Source organism: Hypomesus nipponensis, chromosome 17, assembly GCF_054491055.1.
Source record: "Hypomesus nipponensis isolate SF chromosome 17, ASM5449105v1, whole genome shotgun sequence".
NCBI lineage: Eukaryota > Metazoa > Chordata > Actinopteri > Osmeriformes > Osmeridae > Hypomesus > Hypomesus nipponensis.
The window spans coordinates 11633514-11659746 of NC_140377.1; the positions used below are offsets into that span (position 1 = coordinate 11633514).

At 41.2% G+C, this 26233-nt stretch overlaps 1 protein-coding gene, 1 long non-coding RNA gene and 1 pseudogene across 9 annotated transcripts in view; 1 reads left to right on the forward strand and 2 right to left on the reverse strand.

The window, feature by feature from the left end:
* cep112 (centrosomal protein 112) overlaps positions 1-26233 on the reverse strand; it is a 175978-nt gene that overhangs the window by 122073 nt on the left and 27672 nt on the right. For 6 of the 7 annotated variants that reach the window (XM_084677255.1, XM_084677253.1, XM_084677256.1 and 3 more), the window contains exon 5: positions 2519-2606. In XM_084677255.1, the coding sequence (XP_084533381.1) occupies positions 2519-2606 (88 nt within the window). Of the gene's footprint in view, positions 1-2518; positions 2607-12647; positions 13125-26233 lie in introns of those variants that run through there. The other variant, XM_084677257.1, reaches the window with a different exon arrangement.
* Positions 3600-7362, reverse strand: LOC146253569 (uncharacterized; annotated as a pseudogene). Its single transcript, XR_014731730.1, has 3 exons — positions 4328-7362; positions 3970-4246; positions 3600-3835 (listed from the first exon to the last, which is right to left on the reverse strand). The product of XR_014731730.1 is annotated as an uncharacterized LOC146253569 (transcript).
* Positions 9457-20678, forward strand: LOC146253570 (uncharacterized). Its single transcript, XR_014731733.1, has 4 exons — positions 9457-9891; positions 11312-11671; positions 11895-11962; positions 19534-20678. It is a non-coding gene; the product is annotated as an uncharacterized LOC146253570 (long non-coding RNA).

Here is a 26233-nt window from a genome sequence, read left to right on the forward strand (position 1 = left end):
GTAAAACTTCAATTGTGTGTGTGTAAGTGTGCTAAAACCATACTATTAATGCTTTCAGACAAGGCAAAATACAAAAAAAAGAAGCCTGACAGATATTCTGACAGACAATTATTATATATAAAAAGAACACTTCCATTGTACCACTGACTTGTTGTGACCTCATTACTTTCCAACTCACACCCAATCCCCTCTTATTCTGGTCTTCGTCTCCCCCCCCCACTGCACGCACACACATTCAAGTGACAGTGACAGAATCAGGATCAAGACCTTTGAAAAGAGATGAGCTCAGTTTGCAACTAACAACAAATGCTACGGAGTAAACACTTCTATTGCTAATCCTGTCAGAAGAGTGGAGGAAGGAAAGGGGGGTGGGGTCCAGAAGGAGGAGGGTGGGCGTAGAAGATGTCTTTGGTCGCAAAGGTTCCAGTCTGGGAGGTCTTGTCTGTTAATCCTTAATGAATAGGACATTATGAGACCCATTAAAAATAAAAAATCTCCAGAGCTCACTTAGACTAAAATACTCCTGAACTACAATATATATCCTAGACTGTGAGGACCGTAGTACTCCTGAGTCTCCTGTTGGCCAGGAGAAGTGGAGCAGCATATCCCCAGGTTCCAGCTGTTGAGGTGCGCCTCCAGGTCACTGTCCTCTGAGGACATCGCTGGCTTCCTCCATATCACCACCAGGAAATGGGACCCAAACGACAAGTCTGTAATCTGATACTAAACTGGTGGAGGTTGTATGTGAAAATGGATGGTATGTAGCAGTGTTTCTCAACCCTGGTCCTGCTGCGGGATCCCCTGACCTGTGTGTTTAAGATGCTTCTCTATTCCAACACACCTGATTCAAATGAATGGTTCATAATCAAGCTCTGCAGAAGCCTGATAACAACCCATTCATTTGAATAACAACCCATTCATTCTGACAGCATTGTGTGCTCATATTTACCAAAGGTACTGTTACTTCTTGAGTTAACTGTATTAGTTTATGTTCTGTCCAGATATGCATTTGAAAGCTTAGGTATTCTGACCAGGTGTATCTACTCAACTGTTTTACCCACCCTGCAGTGCTTTGTCTCCTCTACCTTTCCCTTTCCACTCTTATCCTCCCTTCATCCCACCATTCTATCAGCCCCTTTCCTCATCCTCCAATTTAATCTCTTCCTCAATATTCCCTCTGAACGCCACTCAAGATCACTGGCCATTTTCGACTACTTCAATACGCCTCCATTCTCCCCCAATAATCACCCCACCAAACCCCTCCACTACACAAATCCCACAAGAGGGGTAGCCAGCCTTCTGTCTCAGAGAGAGCTCTGTTTCCCCCTCAGTCTTTTGTTATGGCTTCTGGATGTTTTCAGGGCTTTGTTGACTAAGGCTTGTGTTCCATGGCCAGGGGCTGGAACAGCAGGAAGTATCTGATAAACATGGGAGACGACCACGGAGAGAGGGGAGAATTGGTCCAGACTAAACTCAGATGGAAGCGTCGGAGTCAACATTATCAAACAAGCAGGCTCATCTCATGATACTGTGTAAAAGTGGGGAATTAAACCCCTGGGCTGATTAAAAAGGCAACACAGCGTCACTACCACACATAGCTATCGGGGGTTGAAATTACTGACTGGTGATCCCAACTTGGAAAATGTAGGAGCACCCACCAACAATGTTCATAGTATTTTAAGCTCTTCAAATGTTGAGCCTGAGTTATCTCCCTGTCATGTGACAACAGAGTGCAGTAACAAGGAGTGATTGATGGCTCTATTGAACCAATCTTATAAATCTGCATTAAAGTTAAGAACAAAAAGATGAAGTTAAACTGGTTATGTAACGTTGGATAGAACGTTAGACCACTCACTGTATCAGCTCACAGCAGGCACATACTGTGCAGTAGGCTAATTAGCAAGTGTTTTGTAAAGGATTTAAAACAGGTTGCACCATAAAGATTATTTGCACTCGCACAAATGCTCCCAAATATATTTAAGTCGCACAGATACCATTTCGGGAGCATATGCAACCAAAATGGTCGCAATTTCAAGCCCTGGCTCTGTATCCTGTGTTTATTGTACGACTTTGTGGTATCAGCAGTGTGCATCAAGTATACAGGGTATGTATATGATGTACTGAGTGCAATAGTATCTAATTTCATGTAGTAGCTGAATCTTAACCCTACACACACACACACACACACACACTCGCTGACCCATGAAACATTAGTACAGTGGGCTCAACCCTGTTCCTCCAACACAAGGGGTTCAATGAATGGGTCGTTATCAAGTTCTACAGAAGCCTGATTACCATTAACCTTAATCAAATGTGTTGGAGCAGGGAAACTCCTAACACGTACAGGACAGTAAGCCCTGAGGACCGGGGCTGAAAACCACTGCATTAGTACATATCCTTGAGATGTGATATTGAAGGTTTACCCATTCACATGTTAACAAGTGGGCATGATAATGTTTTAAACATGGGGGAGAGAATGGTTTATGTGGGGAAAAGCAGGGCGGAGCTTAGAGCTAACCATGTTGAGGTCCGTCCTAGAGGAATGCTTGACTGGACTGGACGGCAGCACCCACGATGAAGACTTCTCCTCATACTGGAGCCCCCTTCTGGAGAGAGAGGGATGGAGAGAGACAAATGTGATTTAATCCAATTCAGGTGTATCAAATGTTGATGATTTAATCAAAAGCTTAACTTCTACTGTGCTTTCAGTTCAAAACTACAATGTTAGCAGCTCAGTTTAATCAAAAATGTTAAAGTGTGGTTATGCTTTCAACCTTCAATTGCTCCCTCACGCAACTTCTGCATGTGTTTGTGTGTGTCTGTGCATGCATTTGGAATTACTTTCCAACATCTGGCAGAGTTTATTCATGCATTCATCATATTCAGATGAACAGCATGTCTGGGATGTCTACTACGGATGTTTCAATGTAAAACATAGGTAAAAGATTTTTCAGAAACTGAAAATATATCACCCCCTACTTATTTCCTTATACATAATAATATAAAGCAGCAAACTTTGAATATCTTCTCTACTCATTTTGACAAGCAAAGCTGATAGTTTGAGCCAGCTAATTAAGAACCACTGGAGGCAGTTAATTACACCATCTTAACACTGATTGAACACATTCTGAAAAGGGGGTAGGGGGTGTGTGTTCAGAGAATTTGCTGGTTGGCTGTACAGTTTTTCACAATTGTTAACACGCTTTTCAAAACAATAACGTCTTTCTCAAAACTGCACACACAAAACTGAAAACCTCACACACAAAATGCTAAACCTGACACTCCCTTTGCAAGATCACTCTTTGCCATCAAATCTCTCACCTGTTTACAAAATGGAACTTGTGTTCTCATTTTGTACACACAACCATATTTTCAAATGACACACACATACCATTCATAACAGTACACACACAATAAGCATTTGCTGCACACTACCAAGCATTCACAGTACACAGTAGTGCAAAATTGAAAACACAATTCTCTAAATGGAACACACCATATGAATGACAATGACTCTGGAGAATGAGCCATTTCAACTTTTGTAAAATGTCTATGTGTAGGCCAATTTTTTCATAGTCGAACATAAAACAGCACACATATGCAGCAAAAAAAAGTTTTATTTTTTTGAACAGTACAGTACTGTCAACGGGCCTGCTCAACCCATTGCAGCACACAAAGTGATGTTCCCAACACGCTCGGCGGGGACCTCAACAATGGTGCGCTGGCCAATGACATTTCTGCCCCGGTGCCTCCTCTTCACCAGGTTGACCAACCTCATCAATGAATATGTATTCATGTACTCATATAGATCATTAGGTGTGTCATGCTCCTGGATCTGGTGGAACAGACAGCATGATAATGCAGGTTACTGTATGGTATAGACACAGATGGGTCAACACAATGGGGTACAGTGAGATACATTACAGGTGCAATACATGCATGTGTCAGTGCTGAATATATGGGACTTACAAACTCTTGCCGTAACTCCTTGGTGTGGTCTGTGTTGCGGTCAAATAGGACCCTGTACATTTGTTTCATCCGCATGGCATTCCTGCGGAGAACACAGCACAGTGTAGAGAGGCTGATGGTCTGGATGTTTCTGAATGTGGCATGGTCAGCCAGGATCCTGGTTTGTATCTGTCGGAGTGTGATAGTGTTGTTTTCACGAAACATTTTCACAATGTCAGTCTCCTGTTCGGCTGTGAAAGTGCATGTTCTTCCTTCACGTCGTGGTTCTCTTTCAGTCCTGCAAAATACAAATACAGTGAGCACACTGTATTCTATTGATATGCAATATTTCAGTACACAAGGCAAATATAATTCATACCTGTTCTCCATTCTAAAGTTATTAATGATGGCAGCAACTGTGAAGCGGCTGAGATTTGGTTGGACCCTCTGGCCAGCCTTGCTCATGCTCAAACCATGGTTGAGCACATGGTCAACCACGGTGGCCCGAATCTCCTTAGAGATCACCGTTCTCCTTCTTCTTTCTCCTCCACCTCCTTCTTCTTCTCCTCTTCCTCCTCCTCCATGTCATCCTCTTCCTTGTCCTCTTCCTTGTCCTCTTCCTTGTCCTCTTCCTCCTCTCACTCTTACCCCTCTCCTTCTCTGGTTGTTGATATGTTCTAAGTTCTCCATTGTTCACCAAACAAAACAGAGGCTCAAAGCCCTTTTTATGCTGCAGTCCTGATCGCAAATTGCTCACCAGACCTGAGTGTTTAGAGATTTGAAGAGTTGTGTGTTGTATGTTTATGCTTTGAGACTTTACTTGAGAAGTGTGTGCAACAACTGAACATTGTGTGTAGTGTTTTGACAACAATGTGATGTGTAATTGACATCAGTGTGTAAACAAGGAAAGTCAGAGTCTAATGCAGATAAGGGAGTGTAAAGTAGTGATAAATTGGGTCTAGCAATTGGTACATTCCGTTAAGGTTGTGAAAATTGTGCCAAAGTTTTACTTTTTGTGTGTTAACAATTGTGAAAAACTGTAAATGAAACAATATATTTGTCATCAAGTGCATACCTTCCAGTTCTACAAATGTATACGTGAAATATTGATAACATATACTAAGTTGTTTTTTCACTTACACTGAAAAAAAATCATGAAGTGTGAATGCCATTTCTTTGAAAATTGACAATTGGGGCGTGGTCTGTAGCGCCACCTATGGGCAATGGGGGGACATTTGGCCTTGTGGTGTGGTAGTTTCTCTCGGCCTGTAGCTTCAATGTGCCAAATTTCACAACTTTCAAGCTTATATGGTGTGTTGCAGGGGTGATTCTAGGATCAGACCTTTAGGGGTGCTCAGCCCCCAATGAGAATGTGACATGAATACAGTGCCTTGCAAAAGTGCTAAACGTAAACCCCCTTATAAATATAATATATAAATAATAATATAAAAATCCCTAATTTAACTGGATAACAATTAATACATTTATTTATTATTATGCAAAATATTGAATGAAAAAACTAAGGATGTCCCTTTCTTCATGAACTCAAATGATAAACAATATATTTAAGAAAATATTAAAAAAATATTAGGAGTGCTTGAGCACGTGCTTGAGCAAGACGTTATCGCTCTGGATAAGAGCGTCTGCTAAATGACTGAATGCTAAATGACTGAATGTTATCGTTTCACTGAAGTAATACCAGCCTAAAGTAAACTATACCACCTCAACGCGAAGCATGCGTTGGTCGGCGAGGGGAGTTCAAGTAGAATGCGCCAAACCACCCTCACTGAACAGCGTAGGGCCCTCACTAAGTCTGCCCGTGACAAGGTGACTAGCACAGTTGCCAAATGTATTGCAAAAAGCTGTAGACCGATTGATATTGTTGAGGACGAGGGGTTCACCAAAGTTTTGTGAGTGCCAACGGGTGACTCAAACATCAAGGTACCGCAAAATCAAAGACGCACACTAATGACAAAAATTCGGAAAATCGGTAATATGTAATTAATCATGATTAATCCACAGAAACCTGTGATTAATTTGATTAAAATTTGTAATCATTTCACAGCCCTACTTTTTACGTTACTAATCTAGGAGCTATCATAGACCAAAGGACCAGCACAAAGGACCAGCACAATAATAATAAAACCTACCATTACAATACGTTCCTTCTACTAGAGGAATCCTAATTACAATAGGATTCCTAATGCAATAATATGTCTATGGCAAGCTATCATCATAACTTGTCACCATATCACCCCAACATACAGCATACAGCAGTGAGCAAGAAAGCCAGCAGAGGGGGCTAGCTGACATTAACACAACGCACAGTGCCATGAATCATAAAACAACTCATATCAAGAGTCGTTTTAGATGTTGTGTCCCATTTGTTTCCATTTCTTAACTTCTTTCTCTCATGTACACAAACTCTCCAGTCTTTCTTTCTGCCTCTAAAACAGACACCCAGCTGTAAAACAGGATTAGGGTGGTGCAGTGCTTGCAGTTTCAAGGTCAACAGGTGGACGAGGTTAATTGAATCAGATGTGTCTTGAGTCTGAAGCCAAAAGATCAAAAGGCTTTGTGCGCACACACACACACACAATGGAGAGAGGGGAGCCTTTGCCACTTTAGCCAGCCTGAAAAGTCTGACTTCCATAGTCTGAGCTGACATACAGGTGTGGAGCTTTCAAGCCCAGGTAACCCTAACCCCAACGGGCAACCCAGGAAAAGTAGTCTGACCCTGGACACAAATGTCCCCTTTGCCCGACAACACCTTGAGTCACCACTGAAAGACCTGAGGCTAAACAGAACCGTTTGTAAATGCTGCTTGATGTCTGCTGCAACTGCCAGAACTATGTTGATGGGTGTGGTTAATCGAATATCGTAAAGTAAGTTAGTATTCAAATACTTTTTTTTAATACTTATGAGCATAGTTTAATGTTTTTAAAAATGTTTTTTTTTAATTAAAACCTTTAAATGACATATATAATAAGCTTTCCATGCATCGTGAATTCTAATAGTTGTGACGTTAGAAATAATGAAAACAATCAAAAAAGGTAGGCTAAGTGACCCTGCGTTCTGGTGCGAGTCTCCTTTCCAGGGGCAGTCTTTCCTACAGGCAGTATAGGCGGTCGCCTTGGGCGCCATTCTGAGGGGGGGCGGAAAAAAAATGCTGCACAGATTTTTTTGGCACCCCCCTTGTATATCTCCAAACAATATTTTGACATTAAAAAAATAAATCTAACATTGGGGTAAAATGAGCCGAAAACGGAAGAGGTACGTACCTCCTTGGTGTTATCAGAACATGCTAGCACAGTGAGGCGTTTTGTTAGAGTGTGTGTGTGTGTGTGTGTGTGTTCAAGAACTTTGAAGGAACTAATGAAGAGGCAAAAGCCATCCGGGGCGGAATTTAAGAAGGAAAGAAAGGAAGAAGAGAAATGTGCAAAGGCGAAAGGTAAATCCTTAAATTCTGTTCTTAGCCTCAAATGAATTTCAGATTCATGAATGCGTGAATTGCCCCAGGCACTTTAGTGGAGTTAAGAATAAAAGATGTACCTCATCATTGAAAGTTTTCTTACTCCTTGTCAAATAGTTCTTTAAGGGTTTTACAGAGACGGGTATATCAAAAATGATATGTCCATTCATTCTAAATTACACAATAAAGACATGATTAAAATAGGGGCGCACATATAAAGCCAGTGCAACAATACTACAAATATCTTACTCGTTGCATAGCACAACCATTAAGGAAGACAAAAACGTCAATTTGTCAACAAGTTAAGAATACAGGTAAAAATCCAAGTGTTGTATTGTCAACTTTAGCGAAAGGATTAGTAATCTTGCTAGCTAGTTAGCCAACGCTAGCTTTTGACGTTCCTTGTTATTGCCAGAGAATGTCTAATATAGAGAGAACTGCCACTCTCGGGAAACTTCAGGGTTCTGAACTGGTTCCATGTGAGGGCGCTAACGAGCCAGTGCAGAATGAATGGAGGTCTATGGAGCTATACCCCTCAAAATCCACTTTTCTCAGGATATAATTTTTTGTCTAGTAATTTGAATTCTGAATTTGAAAGGGGAGGCAAAAAAAATACACACTGCTGGCTATTCGATTTTTTGAAAGTTGCCTTTCTGTTCTAAAAAGCTTTTGAAAATGTCATTGACGTCATACACATCGTACGACCAGAGCTACTGATTTACGGCAAGCTCTGGTCACTTACTTTTTTCTCACAGGGCATCAACAACACAGCTGACAGGTTAGGCTCTTCCTGTCAATACACATGCTAGAAAGAGTTTTGGCTCGCTAATGTTGTTGCTAATGTTGCTAATGCTCTGACATTCTGATTCCTTCACTAACCAATCAGCATTCATTAGCAGAATGCTAGCGTGTTATAGGCAACAACGACTCACCCTGTAAGAAATCAAAAGGACATAAGTACTTGTTCATTCAACTTTCGACCTATAATCCATGTTGAACATTCAAAAACTACAATCAAATCGGAGATTTCTCAACGACAATCAGGCAAAAGAGACAAATTTAGCCGTTTAGCTCCATAGACTCCCATTCAACATGCACTCGCTCGCGATCACTCCCAATGGAACTCTGGTGGAACTGCAACCAAATTCGGTACAATGGGGCTTAATAGGGAGTGGCAAGGCTCTCCTTAAACAGGCTCTGTTATTGCCATTCAGTCGAAACATCAGTTCAAGTTCAGCTGTACAGCAATTTGCGTCATTTTCGATGTGTCATGAAAAAAAAATTTGAGTAACGACAACACGGCACTGGCTAGCATAGCTGATATGCTAGAAGACCACAGGGCTAGCATCGCAGCCGACTTCAAAGCAACATTCACTACTCTGGAATTGAGACTTGACAAAATACAGACAGCGATAGCTGAGCATGGTCAGCGAATGGATTCATTGGAATCCCACGCTGAGCTGCAGGCCCAACAAATTCAAGCACTAGAGGAGAGGTGTGTAGCATTGGCAAATAGCAATGCTAAACTAACAGACGAGACTATCGATCTTGAAAGCCTTAGCCGCAGAAATAATATTAGGATAATCGGCCTCCCGTAATCAATCGAGGGACCCAGGCCTACAAGCTGTTTTGCAAAACTCCTGGCTGAGGTACTCGGCGACCGGACCTTTCAGTCTCCTCCGGAGAACAAGCTAAATATCGAGCGGTGTTGGCCGATCTCTACAAACTCGCTCTTCGACTGGCGCTTCCCGGCCCGTTTACAGATTATTCTGGAGAGCGGAACAAAGAAGAAATTTTCATCTCCCGAGGAAGCCACCACCTTCGTGACCAAATGTCAACAGGCCGCGAAGCCCGATTAGCTTAACTGCTATTATACCCGCGGCCAAATATGTAGGCTACCATGCTGGCTTAGCTCCCTTGCAGGAGGAGCTGCTTCAGTAGGGTTGCCAACCGTCCCGATTTGTCTGGGACATCCCGATTTATCGGTGATTTTGATTTGTCCAGTCCGGGACAGCTCCAGTCCCGTTTTCCAATCACAGCCTCGCCGGCCGGTATTCATATTCAGTGAACTGCGAACTGCAAACAGGTGCGCGTGTCAAAAGGGAGCGCGAGTGCGTGGAAATATTAACGCGAAGGGCCTTGCATCACCAGTGCAGACGACCATCAGAAGCTGAAAGCACTCCTGGCCTCTCGATTTACCTGACTGAATTTGGTGAATGATGGTTTCAATCATTTTTATATTATCTGGTATATCTAAGTCAAGTTACCCAGGAGCTCTGTTGACAGACTTGGCTAACGTTAGCTACAGCTTGATGAATTGAGTCATTGAACACAGGAGAGAACGCAATGTTAGCCAGCTAGCTAAAGCTCCGGTGGAAAATTCCAAATGAACGTATGCAGCCCTTAATTAGTGGGAGAAAGTGTCCCGCATTTGAGGTTGAGGAAGTTGGCAACCCTATGCTTCAGTATTGGTAAGTCTTGAGATTAAGACCGGAGACTGCTAAGCATTAGCACCCACCACTTTTATAAGGACGATATACTAAGTGAGTTATTGTGTTTATCTCAAAGGGACTTAAGGCTTGGTTGGATACTGTAGGGCCTTGCCTAGATGTTTACTATTTAACCGCTGTGCTGTACTAGCCCTGGGGCTAGCTTAGCTTGTTCAGAAGCTAGTTGTGTGTTACACTCCACTTGATTCCAACTTGAAGTTAACTAAGGGAAAAATAGCATGTATTTTTATTTCCTATTATTTAAGTTAGAAAGTTGTCGAGCTAACACACAGTTGAAAACTATTGTTATGCTGGAAGGGTTAATTACTCTGCAGTCCACTCAATGTTGAATTCTAAGGCAGTGGTTCTCAACCCTTTCCAAAGTGACCCCCTGTCCTGCATGTTTTAGATGTTTCCCTGCTCCAACACACCTGATTCAAATAAAAGGGTCGTTATCTAGCTCTGTAGAAGCCTGGTAACGAACATGCATTTGAATCAGGTGTGTTGGAGCAGGGAAACATCTAAAACAAGCAGGACAGGGGGTCCCTGAGGACAGAGTTGAGAACCACTGTTCTAAGGGATTAATACCCTGGTGTGTGTGTGTGTGTGTATGTATATAAGGGCTGTGAAAAATAACGCGTTATGATTAAATTACAGGATTCATTCGTTATTTATCTTTAACGCATTTAACGTAATAAACCACAATTCCATCCAATCTGCAACTTCTGGATGAGAAGTTTGTGTTCCAAAGAAACTAAGATGGAACATCCAATAAAACCAAAGTGATATGCACACTCTGGGAAGACGTTATCACTCTGGATAAGAGCGTCTGCTAAATGGCTGAATGTTATCGTTTCACCGAAGCAATACCAGCCTTAAGTAACCTATACCACCTCAACGCAAAGCATGCGTTGGTCGGCGAGGGGAGTTCAAGTAGAATGCGTCAAACCACCCTCACTGAACAGCGTAGGGCCCCCACTAAGTCTGCCTGTGACAAGGTGACTAGCACAGTTGCTAAATGTATTGCAAAATGCTGTAGACTGATTGATATTGTTGAGGACGAGGGGTTCACCAAAGTTTTGCGAGTGGCAACGGGTGACTCGAGCATCAAGGTACCGCAAAACTAATGACAAAAATTCGGAAAATCGGTAATATGTGATTAATCATGATTAATCCACAGAAACCTGTGATTAATTTGATTAAAATTTGTTATCATTTCACAGCCCTAATATATATATATACACACACACACAGTTTTTTTTCTCTACATTTTCTTCAAATTTTGTATTAATCACTTTGTTAATTCTGAATCACTTTTGATGCTAAAACTATCTTGATAAATACTATACTATCTAGGCGTTATGAAAATATTTTCAAGGTTCACGTACATTCATTACTATAGGGGTCCCAACTGACTATTTAAAGCTGCAGGAGCTGGGACAAGTGAAGGAAAAGAGGAAAGACGACGCAGAAAGGGAAGTCTGACCACTTTGGTTTAGTTTTGATGTATAGAGTAGGGGAGACCTGATTTTGTTTATTTTGAGTTATTTGCTTTTATGTGTATTTATTTTACATCGGGCTGCTTCTTTACAGAAAGTCCACTCGCCTTCCGCTGCTTGCTCCTTGAGACTGACTCGACAATCTTACTGTTGGACCTTAAACCATGGCTTGTGTAACCAGGGGGGGTGCCGCTAGCGGATGGGCTGTGAGGATTAGCTCACTAAACACTGGTGGGCTAAACACTACAATCAAACATACAAAAGTACGTTTCAAAAACCTAAATGCGGACATATTGTTGTTTCTTCAAGAGACTCATTTCCACAACCCTGACCATAGAAAGTTAAATAGACCTTGGATTGGACAAACTTTCCACTCCCAATTCAATGCAAAAACAAGGGGCACGGCCATACTAATCTGGAAAAAGGTTAATTCCACTCCAGATAAAGTAGTGACAGATTCAAATGGTCGCTTTGTTATTGTTACAGGTACATTATATGAAAAGCAGATGATCCTGGTGTCCGTCTACGCTCTCAATTGGGACGACCATAACTTTGTGAGTTCTTTATTTACTACCGTTCCAAATTTTGATTCTCACCTTCTGATAATGTGAGAACACATGAACTGTGGGATTAATTCAACACTGGATAGGTCTAGTCCACAATAAATCACGGCCACGAAAATGTCCCAGGCCTTTTCCATGGTTATAAGTCAATATGGACTAGTGGACCCATGGCGATTTTCACATCCTTCTGTAAGACAATCCTCTTTTTTCTCCCATACACATCGTTCATTTTCACGTATAGACTACTTTTTAATAGATAAAAAACATATTCCAGCGAGTCTCCACCCAGTATTTACCCATAACGGTGTCAGATCATGCCTCAGTAATCTTAGATCTTCACTTTAGTATGAAGCCAAGGGGATTCAAACATTGGAGGCTAGACCCTCTCTTGCTGGCAGATGCCAACTTTTGCAAACATGCTTCTGAATCAATCACTTTCTTCTGTGAAACTAATAAGAATGATGAAACCTCCCCGTCCACATTATGGGACACTCTCAAAGCCTATATAAGGGGTAAAATGATCTCTTTCACGTCACGTGAATAAATTGCAAAGATCTCGGCAGAAGGAGCTGGAGGAAGCCATTGCTGATCTAGATAACTCACTCTTGTCTGCAAATTCACCGGATTCATATAAAGAAAGAATAAGACTCCAAACGGAACTTGATCTCCTTCTTACCTCTGAGGCTGAACGGCTTCTCCTTCGCTCTCGGGGGTTAGTGTATGAACATGGTGACAAAGCTGGACACCTTCTAGCTCAGCAGCTGAAGGCAAAAACTGCATCAAATCAAATTACTCAGATACTAGACGACTCTGACTCAATAACCTCTAACCCAGACAGAATAAATGACGCTTTTAGATCATATTTTCCCAACTATATACCCCCTGAGTCCACCGAAGATGAAAACCAACGGAATAACTTTTTAGAAAAATTGGACTTACCTAAAGTGTCACCCGAGGACAATTTAAGACTAGACGCTGCTCTCACTCTGTCAGAAATAGAAGCGTTACAGTCAATGAACAGGGGCAAATCCCCAGGCCCCAACGGATACCAACGGAAGTTCTATGAAAAATTCTCAGATCAATTAGCAACACTATTACTCAATGTTTAACCACTCATTTATACAAGGCACCCTGCCACCCACTCTTATGCAAGCTTCCATATCCCTTATTTATAAGAAGGGTAAGGACCCGCTGAACAGCTAATTTTATCGACCAATATCACTCCTCCCAGTAGATGTTAAAATACTCACAAAAATCTTGGCTCTGCGATTGGAATCTGTCATGCCCCAGATCATTTCAGAGGACCAGACAGGATTTAAAGAGGGAAGACACTCATACTCCAACATAAGAAGGCGTCTCGATGTCATTCTCTCTCCATCTTCCTCTAACGTCCCAGAGGTAATAATATCTCTAGACGCCAAGAAGGCCATCGACAGGGTGGAGTGGGCCTATCTCCTCTTTTCCCTGAGACAGTTTGGATTTAATACTAACTTAATTTCTTGGGTCAGATTACTTTACTTTTCCTCTTGTGCCTCGGTGTGCACAAACAGCTAATTCGGTGAACACGACAGAGGTGCCCGCTATCCCCGTTATTATTTGCGCTAGCGATTGAACCACTATCAGCTGCTCTAAAAATGGAGGAGGATTTGGGGGGAATTGAGAGGTGGGGTGTAAAACACCAAGATTTGTTGTATGCAGATAATCTGCTTCTCTTTGTAAGTGACCCCTTGGCAAGCATCCCACGTATCCTGTCTTTGTTAAATTATTTTGGTCGTCTGTCTGGATATAAGCTAAACATCTCCAAAAGTGAATATTTCCCAATCAACCATTTAGCTGTCGACATATCGCCATCAACTATACCCATTAAAAAAGCCAACATGGGATTTAGATACTTTGGCATTACAGTTACACAATCCTTGCAAACAATGCGAGAGCAAAATCTCACTTCATTAACAACAACGGTCAAGTCAGATCTACTATTGGGCTACTATTGGGCGGCCAATGTACATAAAATGATATCTTGGTTTACTTCCCCTCAATCCAGTTGGTGCCAGAGTGAGTCAGCCTCCGTCTCCTCGTCGCTACTAGCTTTAGCATGTAATACCTTGCCCTTCTCCCCGTCAAGTTTTACCTCTGATCCAGTTGGTATTTCCAGCTGCGAGACTTTGTGAAATCACATGCCACGGGATGGACCTGGTTCTCAAGGCTAAAACTCTGTCAAAGGGCCATATCTCCTATTTTTATAATTTACTGTCCTCAGCCGGTGAATCCATTTCGCGTAGGATCAAGAACCAGGAACCTTGGGGTCACCATGGATGACGAGCTCTCCCTCATGGCCCACATTGCTGCAGTCTCCCGGTCATGTAGATTCACCCTCTACAACATCCGGAAGATCAGGAGATGCCTGTCTGAGCACTCCACCCAGCTGCTAGTCCAAGCACTTGTCCTCTCCAAGTTGGACTACTGCAACTCGCTGCTTGCTGGTCTCCCAGCATGCGCAACCCACTCTCTTCAGAGGATTCAGAATGCAGCGGCCCGCCTGGTCTACAATCTACCCAGACGCTCCCATGTTACTCCGCTCCTCATCTCTCTCCACTGGCTTCCCATCACGGCCCATATCAGATTCAAGACCCTGGTACTGACCTTCCGAGCAGTGAACGGGACTGCACTCGACTACATCAAGTCTCTCCTGCAGCCTTACACCCCCACCCGCCACCTACGGTCTTCTTCAGACAACTGCCTGGTGGTCCCACCACCCGGTCTCAACACAGGCTCTTCTTCTGTCTGGCCCCCCAGTGGTGGAATCAACTCCCCACCTCCATCAGAGACACTGATTGTCTCTCCACATTCAAGAAAAGGCTCAAGACGCACTTGTTCCAGGAGTACAACGATACTTAGGAATGGTTTGCTTGACCCGATGTTAGTTTCCTCAAGGATCACAATGACTCTTGCTTAGAGACTTGTTGCTCTTGTGGTTAGTGATAACTGAGTTACATTTTTGTACTCGCTGTGATATTGTTTTTACTGTTACTTGTTTTTCCACAGGTACACTTGCACTTATAGCGGTCCGTGTTGTTTAATTGTAACTTGTTTAACTACTTGTTTTCCACAGGTTACACTATAGTAAGGACAAACTACCGAAGCTTTATCCAGACAAATTTGATGGGAATTGTAGTAGATGCTCGCAGACTCGCAATCTTACCCACGTGTTAAGTTGTCTGAATTCTGGCAACTATTCTTTAAAACAATTTCAGATATATTAGGAATAACCTTAACTCCAACCCCATATATCGCCATTTTCGGCAAGCCCCCAGACGGCCTCCGTACCACTAACATTCAAAGTAACGTTATTGCCTTTGCCTCTCTTATTGCTCGCAAGAGAATTCTGTTATCGTGGAAGAATCCTCAACCACCATCAATCAAAGTCTGGCTACACGACATTTTAGGGCTTCTAAAACTGGAGAAGATAAAATTTTCACTTAAAGGGTCATCTGATTTTTCAACTGTTGTACACTCAGTGGAGGCCACTACTTAACTATCTAGACAGGATGCCAGATTTGGAGGTCTCTTTGTAAAGTCCCACTGCATGTTTATGTGTACTGGCCCGTCTGTTCTGGTCCGCCAGCGGCAGACCAGAACCCCCCCGCAGAACCCCCCCCCCCCATGACCTGTCACCCCAACATTACAGATACCAACAAATAACTTGCCTTGAAGATTGAGGAGTAAGCAGCCATTGATACCTACTTTGTACAGTCAATGATCAGCTCTAGCACCTTTCATTAGGGTTCCTCCGGAAGGAGGAATCCTATTGTTTTTGTTAGTATTCTTATTATTATTAGGGTTCCTCCGGTAGGAGGAATCCTATTGTATTTGTTAGTATTCTTATTATTATTATATTTCTCCGCTAAATGGCCCAATAGCTCAAAAAGTCCTGGACCCGATCGTTTCCAAGTTGGCCCAATGATTCAACAGGTCACTCATTACTCCCAGACGGCTAGTGGCCCATGTACGCCCATAGGTGGCGCTATAAAACACGCCCAAAGTCTACGTGATTTCCCCAGCACCCCATTATTCCAATATGCCTGAAAATTGGTATACATGCCTTATTTCTCATGGGGAACAAAAAAGCCTCAAGAACCCATAAGGTCCGCCATGATAGATTTTGCTGTACTGTCCAAATTTGGTACAACCTTCAAAACCCTTCTCCTCATGAACCATAGATCCAATCGACTTGAAATGTGTTACAGATCCGTAGAATATATGTCTTTACATAGGGTGACATGGAATAAGAAATACAATACAAAATGGCTGAAAGAAGTGTATTTATGTAAATGTCCAAATTGCCTCACTATCTTTGTGTTAATAAATCAAATATAATTTTGACTGATTGTCTTTCAAACCTAATAGGGTTCAAGACGCCATCACTCTGAAGTACCATAAACAATTTCACTTTGGTATGTCAATATATGATTGAATTCAATTGAATTGCTCCACAGTGCGCGCTCCAAATTCTCACAGACTCATCCTGCCCCTTGACACTAGGGTGACCACCCGTCCCACTTTGCGTTGTGTCGCACAGCATTTTCACCCCTTGTTCCCAAGCCCCCACCCTTCGCCCCTCGGCTTGAAGCAACGGCCCCGGTGGATGTAGGTGGTATTGCATTAAGGTTAGGTTTCCGACTCTTCCGGTCGTTTTTATTCTATTAACTCCAGTCAACATTTACAAAACTATCTCCCCCAATAATTTTTTTTGATTCTCGAACCTGGCTCATACTACTAGCTTTTTCATAGAATAATTTATCCCGATTTTTGCTAAGTTTGAGACCAATCCGAAATGTGTAAACTAGCACCCCATTTATTTGCCTACGTCAATAAAAGTTGCCTGCAAATGTGCTTGCGGATACTAACCTGGCACGAGCACAATAGTTCACATTGGCCGATAGCCGATTTACATGGAGCTGAATGAGCCATTGACTTATATTGAATGAGCACAGGGAGAACTGGATTGAGTTGCCTGCCCTGTTGCAGCAAGTTAAGCAAATGTCACACATACATGACATGTTGTTAATATAGTTTATTCCCGTTATTTTAAAACAGATTAGATTTTTCGTAAAAACGTTCATGACATGATGGCAAATATAATATGTTAAGCGCGAGCATAGATTGTTGACGTCTATCTGGAGCAAAGACGAAGATTAATACTTTAACCGGTAACCACAATAGGAAATTATGTAGGCCTATATTTAAATAATATTAGTCTTGCCTTCAGAAGCTTTTGTTAAACACACCCATTATTCTTTTGTTGATCGTGTCATCAAGCCAGACTGCTTTTGTGGGACAATGAAGGTCCTCGGTGACTAAATGTTTCACCCCCACTTACATCTGATGGAAACGTCGTGTAGCCTATATGGTTCTTCGAATATTCCCCTTTCAAAGGCAAATGTCCAATAAAGTATATTTTAGACACAGTTCTCAAGCTTTTATTTATTACATTATTACCAAGTCTTGTTAGATCACGTTATATCCATTAATAGGCGTTTGGTTAGGATGAACATATAAAACACATGGCCATATTTCTACAGTGATGTTAAATTGAAGGCAGTGTGAGGAAAGTAAGCTATGCTAAGTCTGCATTATGGAAGATTTCGGTTACCAAAATAACTATAAAGCTTTCTTTGCCTGGCGAGAACAAAGACGGAGCTGTTCATGCTAACAGTTTATTTCATCCGATACAATGCGTTGGAAATCATACTTATATCACAAAGATAAAAAGCAACCTATGTGATGAGTTCCATCTAGAATAGCCCTATATTTAGCCCTATAGCCTATTTCTAAAAAACAAGTGAAAGGAATACTATACAGTGACAGAATAAATTTCCGTTAAGTTAGCATCATGTGTCTGATTCTTATCGGACTTGTACCCCATTCTGCCACTGCAATGCCTTAGCTCACACGCTCGTAACATAGGCTCGTAACCATATCAATCTATGCTCGCGACTGGTTGTCGCAAAGTATGACGTGTACAGCTAGTTGCAAGCGTGCACGAGGTCTCGGAGCTAGGGAAAAAAGAGCCACTGTTTAAAGCTAGACCGGAAGACACGGAAGTGGAAAGATGGCTGCGTCCAGTCTCGCGCTCTCGCTTGCCTCACTGCGCCACTGAGCACTTTTCATAGAAATGAATGGGGACGCCATCTTGGAAGACAGAAGTAGCTGTCTCTAGTTATATTAACTCTATGCTTGTTCCGCACGTCACATATTGAAATGCTGTGCTATACAGCGCAAAGAGGGACAGGTGGTCAACTTACTTGACACACGCGCGAGCTTGGCGAGACGCACACACATCCTTTCTGGAAATGGTGTGCTGACCAAGCCCCACCCTCACCCTCATTTCGCTTCCAATCGCGGCTCGCCGTTATGAATATAAATAATTTTTTGGCGGCCATTGTTGTTTTCAACTGGAATCACCTGAAAGCCGTGTCTGAGGCAGCCACGTTCGGTAAGTCCTATTTTAAAAAAAATTAAGCTAGAATCAATGATTGGGTTCGTGTAAGTACACTACTCTTAAATTATTGTGAAGGTTTGAGCACTTTGATACCTTTAGATCGTGAGTTTGAAGTGACGGAAAACCGAACTCGAAAAGTAGCTAGCTTTTTCCCTCTGTGTAATTACAGTACTGAATCATGTAGGTTAGCATCTTGGCGAATTCATCAAAAAGCTAGAGGAGGGCAGCTTTTAGGAGAACAAGCGATTCCCCACAGACCTGTCGGCTCAGAATTTTGATTTGGCTCGTGAAAGTCTTTGTAATAAGCCTATGCGCCAGGGAGACCGCAGAGGCTTAGGCGGCAGCCATGTTTTGGTCGCGTCATGTTCATAAGTTCACCATTCGGTGATTCGGTGAAGTTCACAGTTCGGTCGACACCAAAAATGTCGAGGAGGGCAGCCTTTAGGAGATGTGGGAATTGTGCTTTCAGCCAGATGCTCCGATTATTTTTGTGATTTGTGGAAAGTGAGACTGCGTCCCAGGGTACATTGTTTTGACTTAGCCTCAGTGACAGACTCGGCTCGCTCACTCACTCACTGGCAGTGTAAACAATATCGTAATTCACTAAATTCTAGTCCTAAAACGTCAGGGAGGGCTGCTTTTTGTAGACAATAGTCTGCTGAAGATAGCCAGTATATAGGATCTTTCAAAACAAGCCTATTTAATTTGTCATTTTCCTGAGAAAGCGACCTACGTTAGCCAGGCTAGTTTCACTTGGTCAGCGTATTTAAAGGTCTCTGACAGTCAGAATCACTGTTAACAGGCAAAGGGCGAGTTGTTGGTCTTTGGTCAGATGTGTATATTGACCAGTTTAGAGCTAAATACTCTTGCCAGAGCCTGGAATCGAGCCAAATCTTTGGAGTGACTTTGCATGGCCGGGTCTCCATCAGTTCAACACATTTGGTTTTAAGTTCAAGTAATGCCTTTGCATTTCACAGTCAAAACTGTAGTTTATGTCAAGTGTAGATGTAAAAAGCTTAATTTTTCACAACTGACATGGATCTTTTCTTCACTTTTACAGGTCTGGAGGGTCATGCAGAGGCCTGCTCAACAAAAAATACGGAGTGTAACAGAGATGCCCCGCAGCCTTCACCCCCACCAGTTTGCCTACAGAGCGAACAGATCCACAGGAGACGCAGTGGCGGCAGCACTCCATGCCGCTCTGTCACACCTGGAGCAGCAGGGGAGCTATGTGCGAATGCTCTTTGTGGATTACAGCTCTGCATTCAACACCATCCTCCCACACAAGCTAGTGATTAAGCTGGGGGACCTCGGGCTCCCTTATACCACATGCAGGTGGATCAGCGGCTTCCTCTCTGGCCGCAGACAGTCAGAGTGGGCCATCACACATCCACAGCCCTTAGCCTCAGCACTGGCTCCCCCCGGGGCTGTGTGCTCAGTCCCCTGCTCTACTTCCTCTACACACACGACTGCACCCCTGTCCATCACAGTAACACCATTGTAAAGTTTGCAGATGACACCACAGGGGCGGGATTAATCTCTGGGGGGGATGAGCCCGCCTACAGAGAAAAAGTGGAGCGGCTGTCGAATTGGAGCACGGCCAACAACCTTCTCCTTAACACTGCAAAGACAAAATAACTCTTAATAGACTACTGGAGAAAGAAGACCAAGATCACACCATTGACTATCAGCCGGATCAGTGTGGAGAGGGTGGCAGACTTTTGCTTCCTTTGATACTTTGTGCTAATATTATTAGCACAAAGTATCAAAACACAAGGCTATAGTTCTCAGAAACTTTCTAGAAAGTCACTAAATTATATATATTTACTACAACAGCTTGATTGATGGAAAGATTAACATTTCTTGTTTAGGACAGACAATGTCAGTCTTTTCAAAGGTATGCAATTTACTTAAATGTTTAGTTTAATTGTTTATTTTATAGTTAATATAAAGGTGAATTGCCTTTCGTAATTAACAACTATGCTCTATAGAATGTCAACACAATTGATTGTTGGTTTCACTTGTTGCTTGTCTACCCTTTTGGTTTGCCATTTACTATGTAGTCTACTGTTGGTATTATAGGCTTGTGTGCTGTCAGTTATGTGTTTACTGCCTTTTTTCTTACTGTGCTGCCACATGCCAAAGAAAAATGTTATGTATGCATTTGATGAATAATAAAGTTTTGTTGTTTTACCATGTCTGGCCATTAAATCCATAGACATAAAAGAATGTCTATGATTAAATCATTAAGTGACCTAAAAACAGGTGTGAAGCCTGGTAATTTCCGGTTATTTTCTGCCACGAGGTATGAAGGCAAACAAGCATCTAAGAGAAGCAACTATTAAATCAAAGTAAGTCATCACAAATTATGCATACAACTTAAATATTATATATATATATATATATATATAGTCAACAGTGAATTAGTTTGTTAGGCTACTAGCGTAAAGTTAAGTTTGGTAATAATTTCAGTAGACCCTAACCGTTGTTTGGCGAGAACGAGAACTTGACGTTATGACATAGCCTTGCTGTTGTTAGGTTCATTTTTTTATGTTTTTTCCGCAAGATGATACAATCTCAACGTTTCATATGTTAAAGATATAATTGAAAGAGGCACATAGTAGTACTATACACATTTATTCGAAAGGTAGTGAGTTAGGTAGTCTGCGTTAGTCATTAAACTGAGTAGGATACCTGTTTAGTAGGCTTTGCATTCACATGTGCCATCGAAACCCAGAAACCACAGAGCCCCCCGATATATCAAACCCCAATTTACCCCCTAATTGTAACTTATGTCATAGAGTTATATCCGTGATTCAGACTGTAGCTTGTTGCAACATTTCTTAAACGGTCTTAACAGCAGAGGTGTTGTAGTCGAAAGGGAATGGGTCTCAATTGTTTCGTTACCTGGGCTTGCATGATTAAGTTAATGACTCGTGTATAGCGTTAGCTAGCTTGTAGCCGTGGAGTGCATTTCATTAACACAGTGAATGAACTAGTTAGTACTCTTTAACCAACACGGTTAAATATAGTAGGTTTAGTTTGATTTGTTGCCAACGTGGGACAACTGCACAAGACCTCTCAGACATCTCTCATGGTTCCCAACAGTTGGTGTGTAGCAGAGAGGATAGAGAGACTGACTTGTAACCTTACGCTCATGAGTTCTAGTCCCCATTCAGCCTATTGTTGTTGGCCAAACATTAAATCGTTTTGCTTCTACATTGTACATTTTTATAATATTTTGCCATTTTGAGGAGGAACCCGCATCGCTCCTTGCAGCTATATTTGGAATTTGTAATTATTACTGTGTAGATATAGGTGCATAAGCGTGTACACATGTATATATAATTGTATTTACTTAAACTATTTATACTATTATTATTATTATTTCATGTATGTGATTTTATTTACCTATTCAGAATATGCTATAAATCAGGGGTGGGGAACATCCGGCCCGCGGGGCGCATCAATTGGTCTGGCCCGCCATGGAACTGCAGGAACCATATTATTAGGTGCATTATTGGTTGGCAGCAGCACTATTTTAATATGTGGAAGAGGACCGTGGAGTATGGAGGATTATAGGGGCCAAAACTAAATAAATAAATATTATAACACAAAGCTTAAATAAATGACTAATTATATAATGTAAGGCCTAATTGACAGACAAAATATATAAATTACAAATTAAATGAGACACTATATATATATATAAATGTTACATGTATTTGTGTGTGTATATATATATATATATATATATTTACGTTTTAATGTGTTCAAATGTATTTAAATTTCAAATTTATTTATTTATACTTCAAATTCAAATTTATTTATTTATACTTACATTTATTTATTTATCCATACATTTATTTATTTATCCTTACATTTATCCACGGTGTAACTTGCTGCAGCAAAATAAATCCGTCGTCCCACGTCACCAAGTCAGGGGGTGGGTTCAAGCCTCTGATTGGTGGTTCAACTTGAATCGACTGCTTTTGACTATTCCAAGATGGCAGTACCTTGTGCGGATTCAATGAATGAAATATTGAATACTACAGTGGTCGAAATGTTGGCGGTAGCTGAAGAGATGGAGGCACCTGCCAATTCACTTCTTTTTTACGTCATATTGAGAGCTTCGCTGAAATTATAGGAATGATATTGGCCCTAACTGACACAGACATCAATGAAAATGTGTTCACGATCCTCAGCGAGATGATACAGCATAGGGGTGGGCAAATCGATCTCAAGACCGACAGTGGCCGGGTTGGGAAACCCGGCAACTATCGATACCAACGTTGGTATCAATAGCCTGATTGATAGCGTGATAAGATCGAAACTTAAGTTTCATTCCACACCGAGTACACAACTCCCTTTACATCATAGTGGTTGTGCAAACACCGTCTAACTTTGCTCAAACTCACTTTGCCCCTCCCCTGCTAGGCTGAGTTGTTGCCGTGTACGTGCAATAACACGACTCAGCGGCACACATTAACAGTATTTTTGACAAAACTCGTTGTCCTGTGTTTTATTATGATCATAATCATGAACAATTAATTGAAGGAAACATTTTAAATGTTCATTCAAATATTCATATTAATGATGCATTCACTTAATCAATTATGAGGCATTGCTTTCCCCGACACTTAAGTAGATAAACTGCTTTTCTAAGCCAAAAGTCTCGGTATTGGCAATACTGGCCCTGTATTTACTCCTTGGTATCGGATCTATACCACATCGTGCAGTGTCGCACACCCCTTGCAGCTGTAGAGTGAGGCGATAGAGGATCCCTCTAGATTGAAGAGAGCTTGATCACTGGTGGAGTCTGCCTGGTGTGTAATACTGTTCATTCACCAATCAGAGACTTTAACCCGCCCCCTGACTTTGTGACGGAGACGACGGATATATTTTGCTGCAGAAAGTTACACCGTGGATAAATGTAAGTATAAATAGATAAATGTAAGTATAAATAAATACATGTAAGTATAAATAAATAAACGTAAACACATTAAAACGTAAATATATATATATATATATATATTCACACAAATACATGTAACATTTATATATTTAGTCATTTAATTTGTAATTTATATATTTTGTGTTATAATATTTAATTAGTTTTGGCCCCTATAGTCCTCCGTAGTGGAGGCGCGCAGTGTTGTGTACCAATGTACCAAAACATTTCGCATCCTTGCTAGCATTAAATTCGGAATTCCTTTCTAGCAAATTAAACCCAGAATACGTTGTTGGTTTGGGCTAAGCCCCAAATGTTTACAACGTATGGCTCCGCGCCTGATTAACACTCAGATCAATAAGCAGTCTTAAAAATGGTAGCAATATAAAAAATAATACGATCCCTTTCCGTAATCATGAAATGTTCGATGCACCCCTAGTCAAAACAGGCTGCATCCGTGCCAGCTAACATCACAAACCTCACCAAAGAGAATCAGTTCCAGCCATCACATTAGGGGTACTACATAGCGTATTCCTTCAGCAGCATTTCCTTTCGCTGCTCTCCCTCCGTCTCTCTGTCACTCATGCGTCTCTCACATACACACCGTCATAACGTCAGCACACGCTAGCAACAACGCTATGCAATGTCAGCGAGCCTTCAGCATTAGTAGGCTACCGTAGCTACAAGCTCTAGGAAAGTTGAGGTGACTTTTCGCTAGGTACCTACAAACATGTCTTCATCTGGTAAACAAGCGGGTTCCCCTTCGTTCTTTTGGTGAGCAGTCTCACGAACCCTACTTACCCAGTGTCATGGAGCCGCGCAAGTACTTATTTAGCACTAGCATTGCCACATGCATATATGCAGAAATTGTTTACAATATTTTGAGGTTTCAACCAGTGCTGCTCAAGCAGAATGACAGGGTCAAGGAGAGAAAGAGATAGATTCGTTTGGTTTTTAAGAAAGAGTAGGACAGGATATAATAGCTCATGGCTCTAAATTTCACGTGTAGATCGTGTTGTAATTATGCATTATCGCGATAGTGCAATATAATTTTAATCTCTATCGTAGGCCAATTTTAAATAGTTTTTATAATACGGGTGGTTGAAATCAAGCATTCTGATTGGTTGAGAGTGAGTCACAGGGTGTGCTTTATTGAGCATTATAATACGGGTGGTTGAAATCAAGCATTCTGATTGGTTGAGAGTGTATGGAGGACCAAACCTGCCATATTTAAAAATGAATGAATGAATAAATAAATGTCCACATCCATGCATTTAGACATAAATAAATGAATACATGTACTAATTAATGCACAATTGTCAATCAATATTACCTTATAATTTACATGTATTTATGTATTTATTTGTGTATTCATTTATTTATTCATTTATTTATTAATTCATGTATTCATTCATTTATTCATTTATTCATTCATTTATTCATTCATTTATTCATTCATTCATTCATTCATTCATTCCTGTATTTCTTCTTCTCAATATGTTAATGAGATGTGTCAATCAAAATAGGTAGGCGGTATTTGACACACCATTGGCTAATCGTTTTCCACGCTTTATATTCGATTATGTAGCCTTACATCCATCCTTGCTGTCATGGACAACATAGCCTACATGGACAGGCTGGCCGACCTTGTTGAAAACAAAGATTTAATTCACCATATATGATATTTGGATAAACAAACATGTTATAAAGATTTTACTACGTTAGTTGTAGGCTATCACTTAACACCCAACTTCACTACGCTGACCGGCCAACCATGTGTTTACCCCGATAAAAACGTAAACATTTTAAAATAAAAAATCCTGATTGTTGATTGTCAAACCAACATATTTGTCCTGTGTGTAAGAGCGAGATAGACAATCTGGCATATAGCCCCCAATCAAGCAGAAGAGAAATTTGTGAAGATTGACGACACAAAGTTAATCATCGAAGATGAAAAGTAGCTTAGTCCTAAATGGAGTTGTATGCCCCATAGCACATATTTTACAAAGACTACGGCAACAAAAGCCAAACGTTGCCACGTTATGTTGGGAATGGGATGCCGTTGCGACGGTTATTGTTGGAGCAACAAGTTGCCTAAATAGCCTGTAGCCTATGCCATGTTTATGTACATGTCAGCTTTACATGTAGAAAAGAAAATCTCAGAGAAGGTGAAAGGCTTGGTGACCGGCGTGGAGAAATGCGCGTCTAGTGTGAACAGCATGGCGCCATTCGTAGTATATTGTGGCGCTCCAGGGCGCTTCGCAGCCAGTGTGTCCCAGGCGTTAGCTAGATTGAATCTATGGCTCTGGATTGATTGCAATGTCTGAACATCAGTTTCCACGCCTACTGGCCTCCTCTCATTATCATATTGGGAACAATGAATGAATGAATGAATGAATGAATGAATAAATAAATGAATAAATAAATGAATAAATAAATGAATAAATAAATGAATAAATAAATGAATATATAAATGAATGAATGAATGAATAAATAAATCTATAAATCAATACATAAATGAATACAAAATAAATCAATACATAAATGTCAAATATATGTAACTATTGATTGACAATTGTGCATTAATTAATATATATATTCGTTTATTTCTGTCTAAATGCATGGATGTGGACATTTATTTATTCATTCATTCATTTGTAAATATGGCAGGTTTGGTCCTCCATAAGAGTGAGTCACGGGGTGTGCTTTATTGAGCATAAAGTACTGTACGCCGCCTTATTACATTTACCTTAAAACGGGAGTGTTTCATATTAGTGCGCACTCAAAATAACAAAAATGTTGCCGAAGA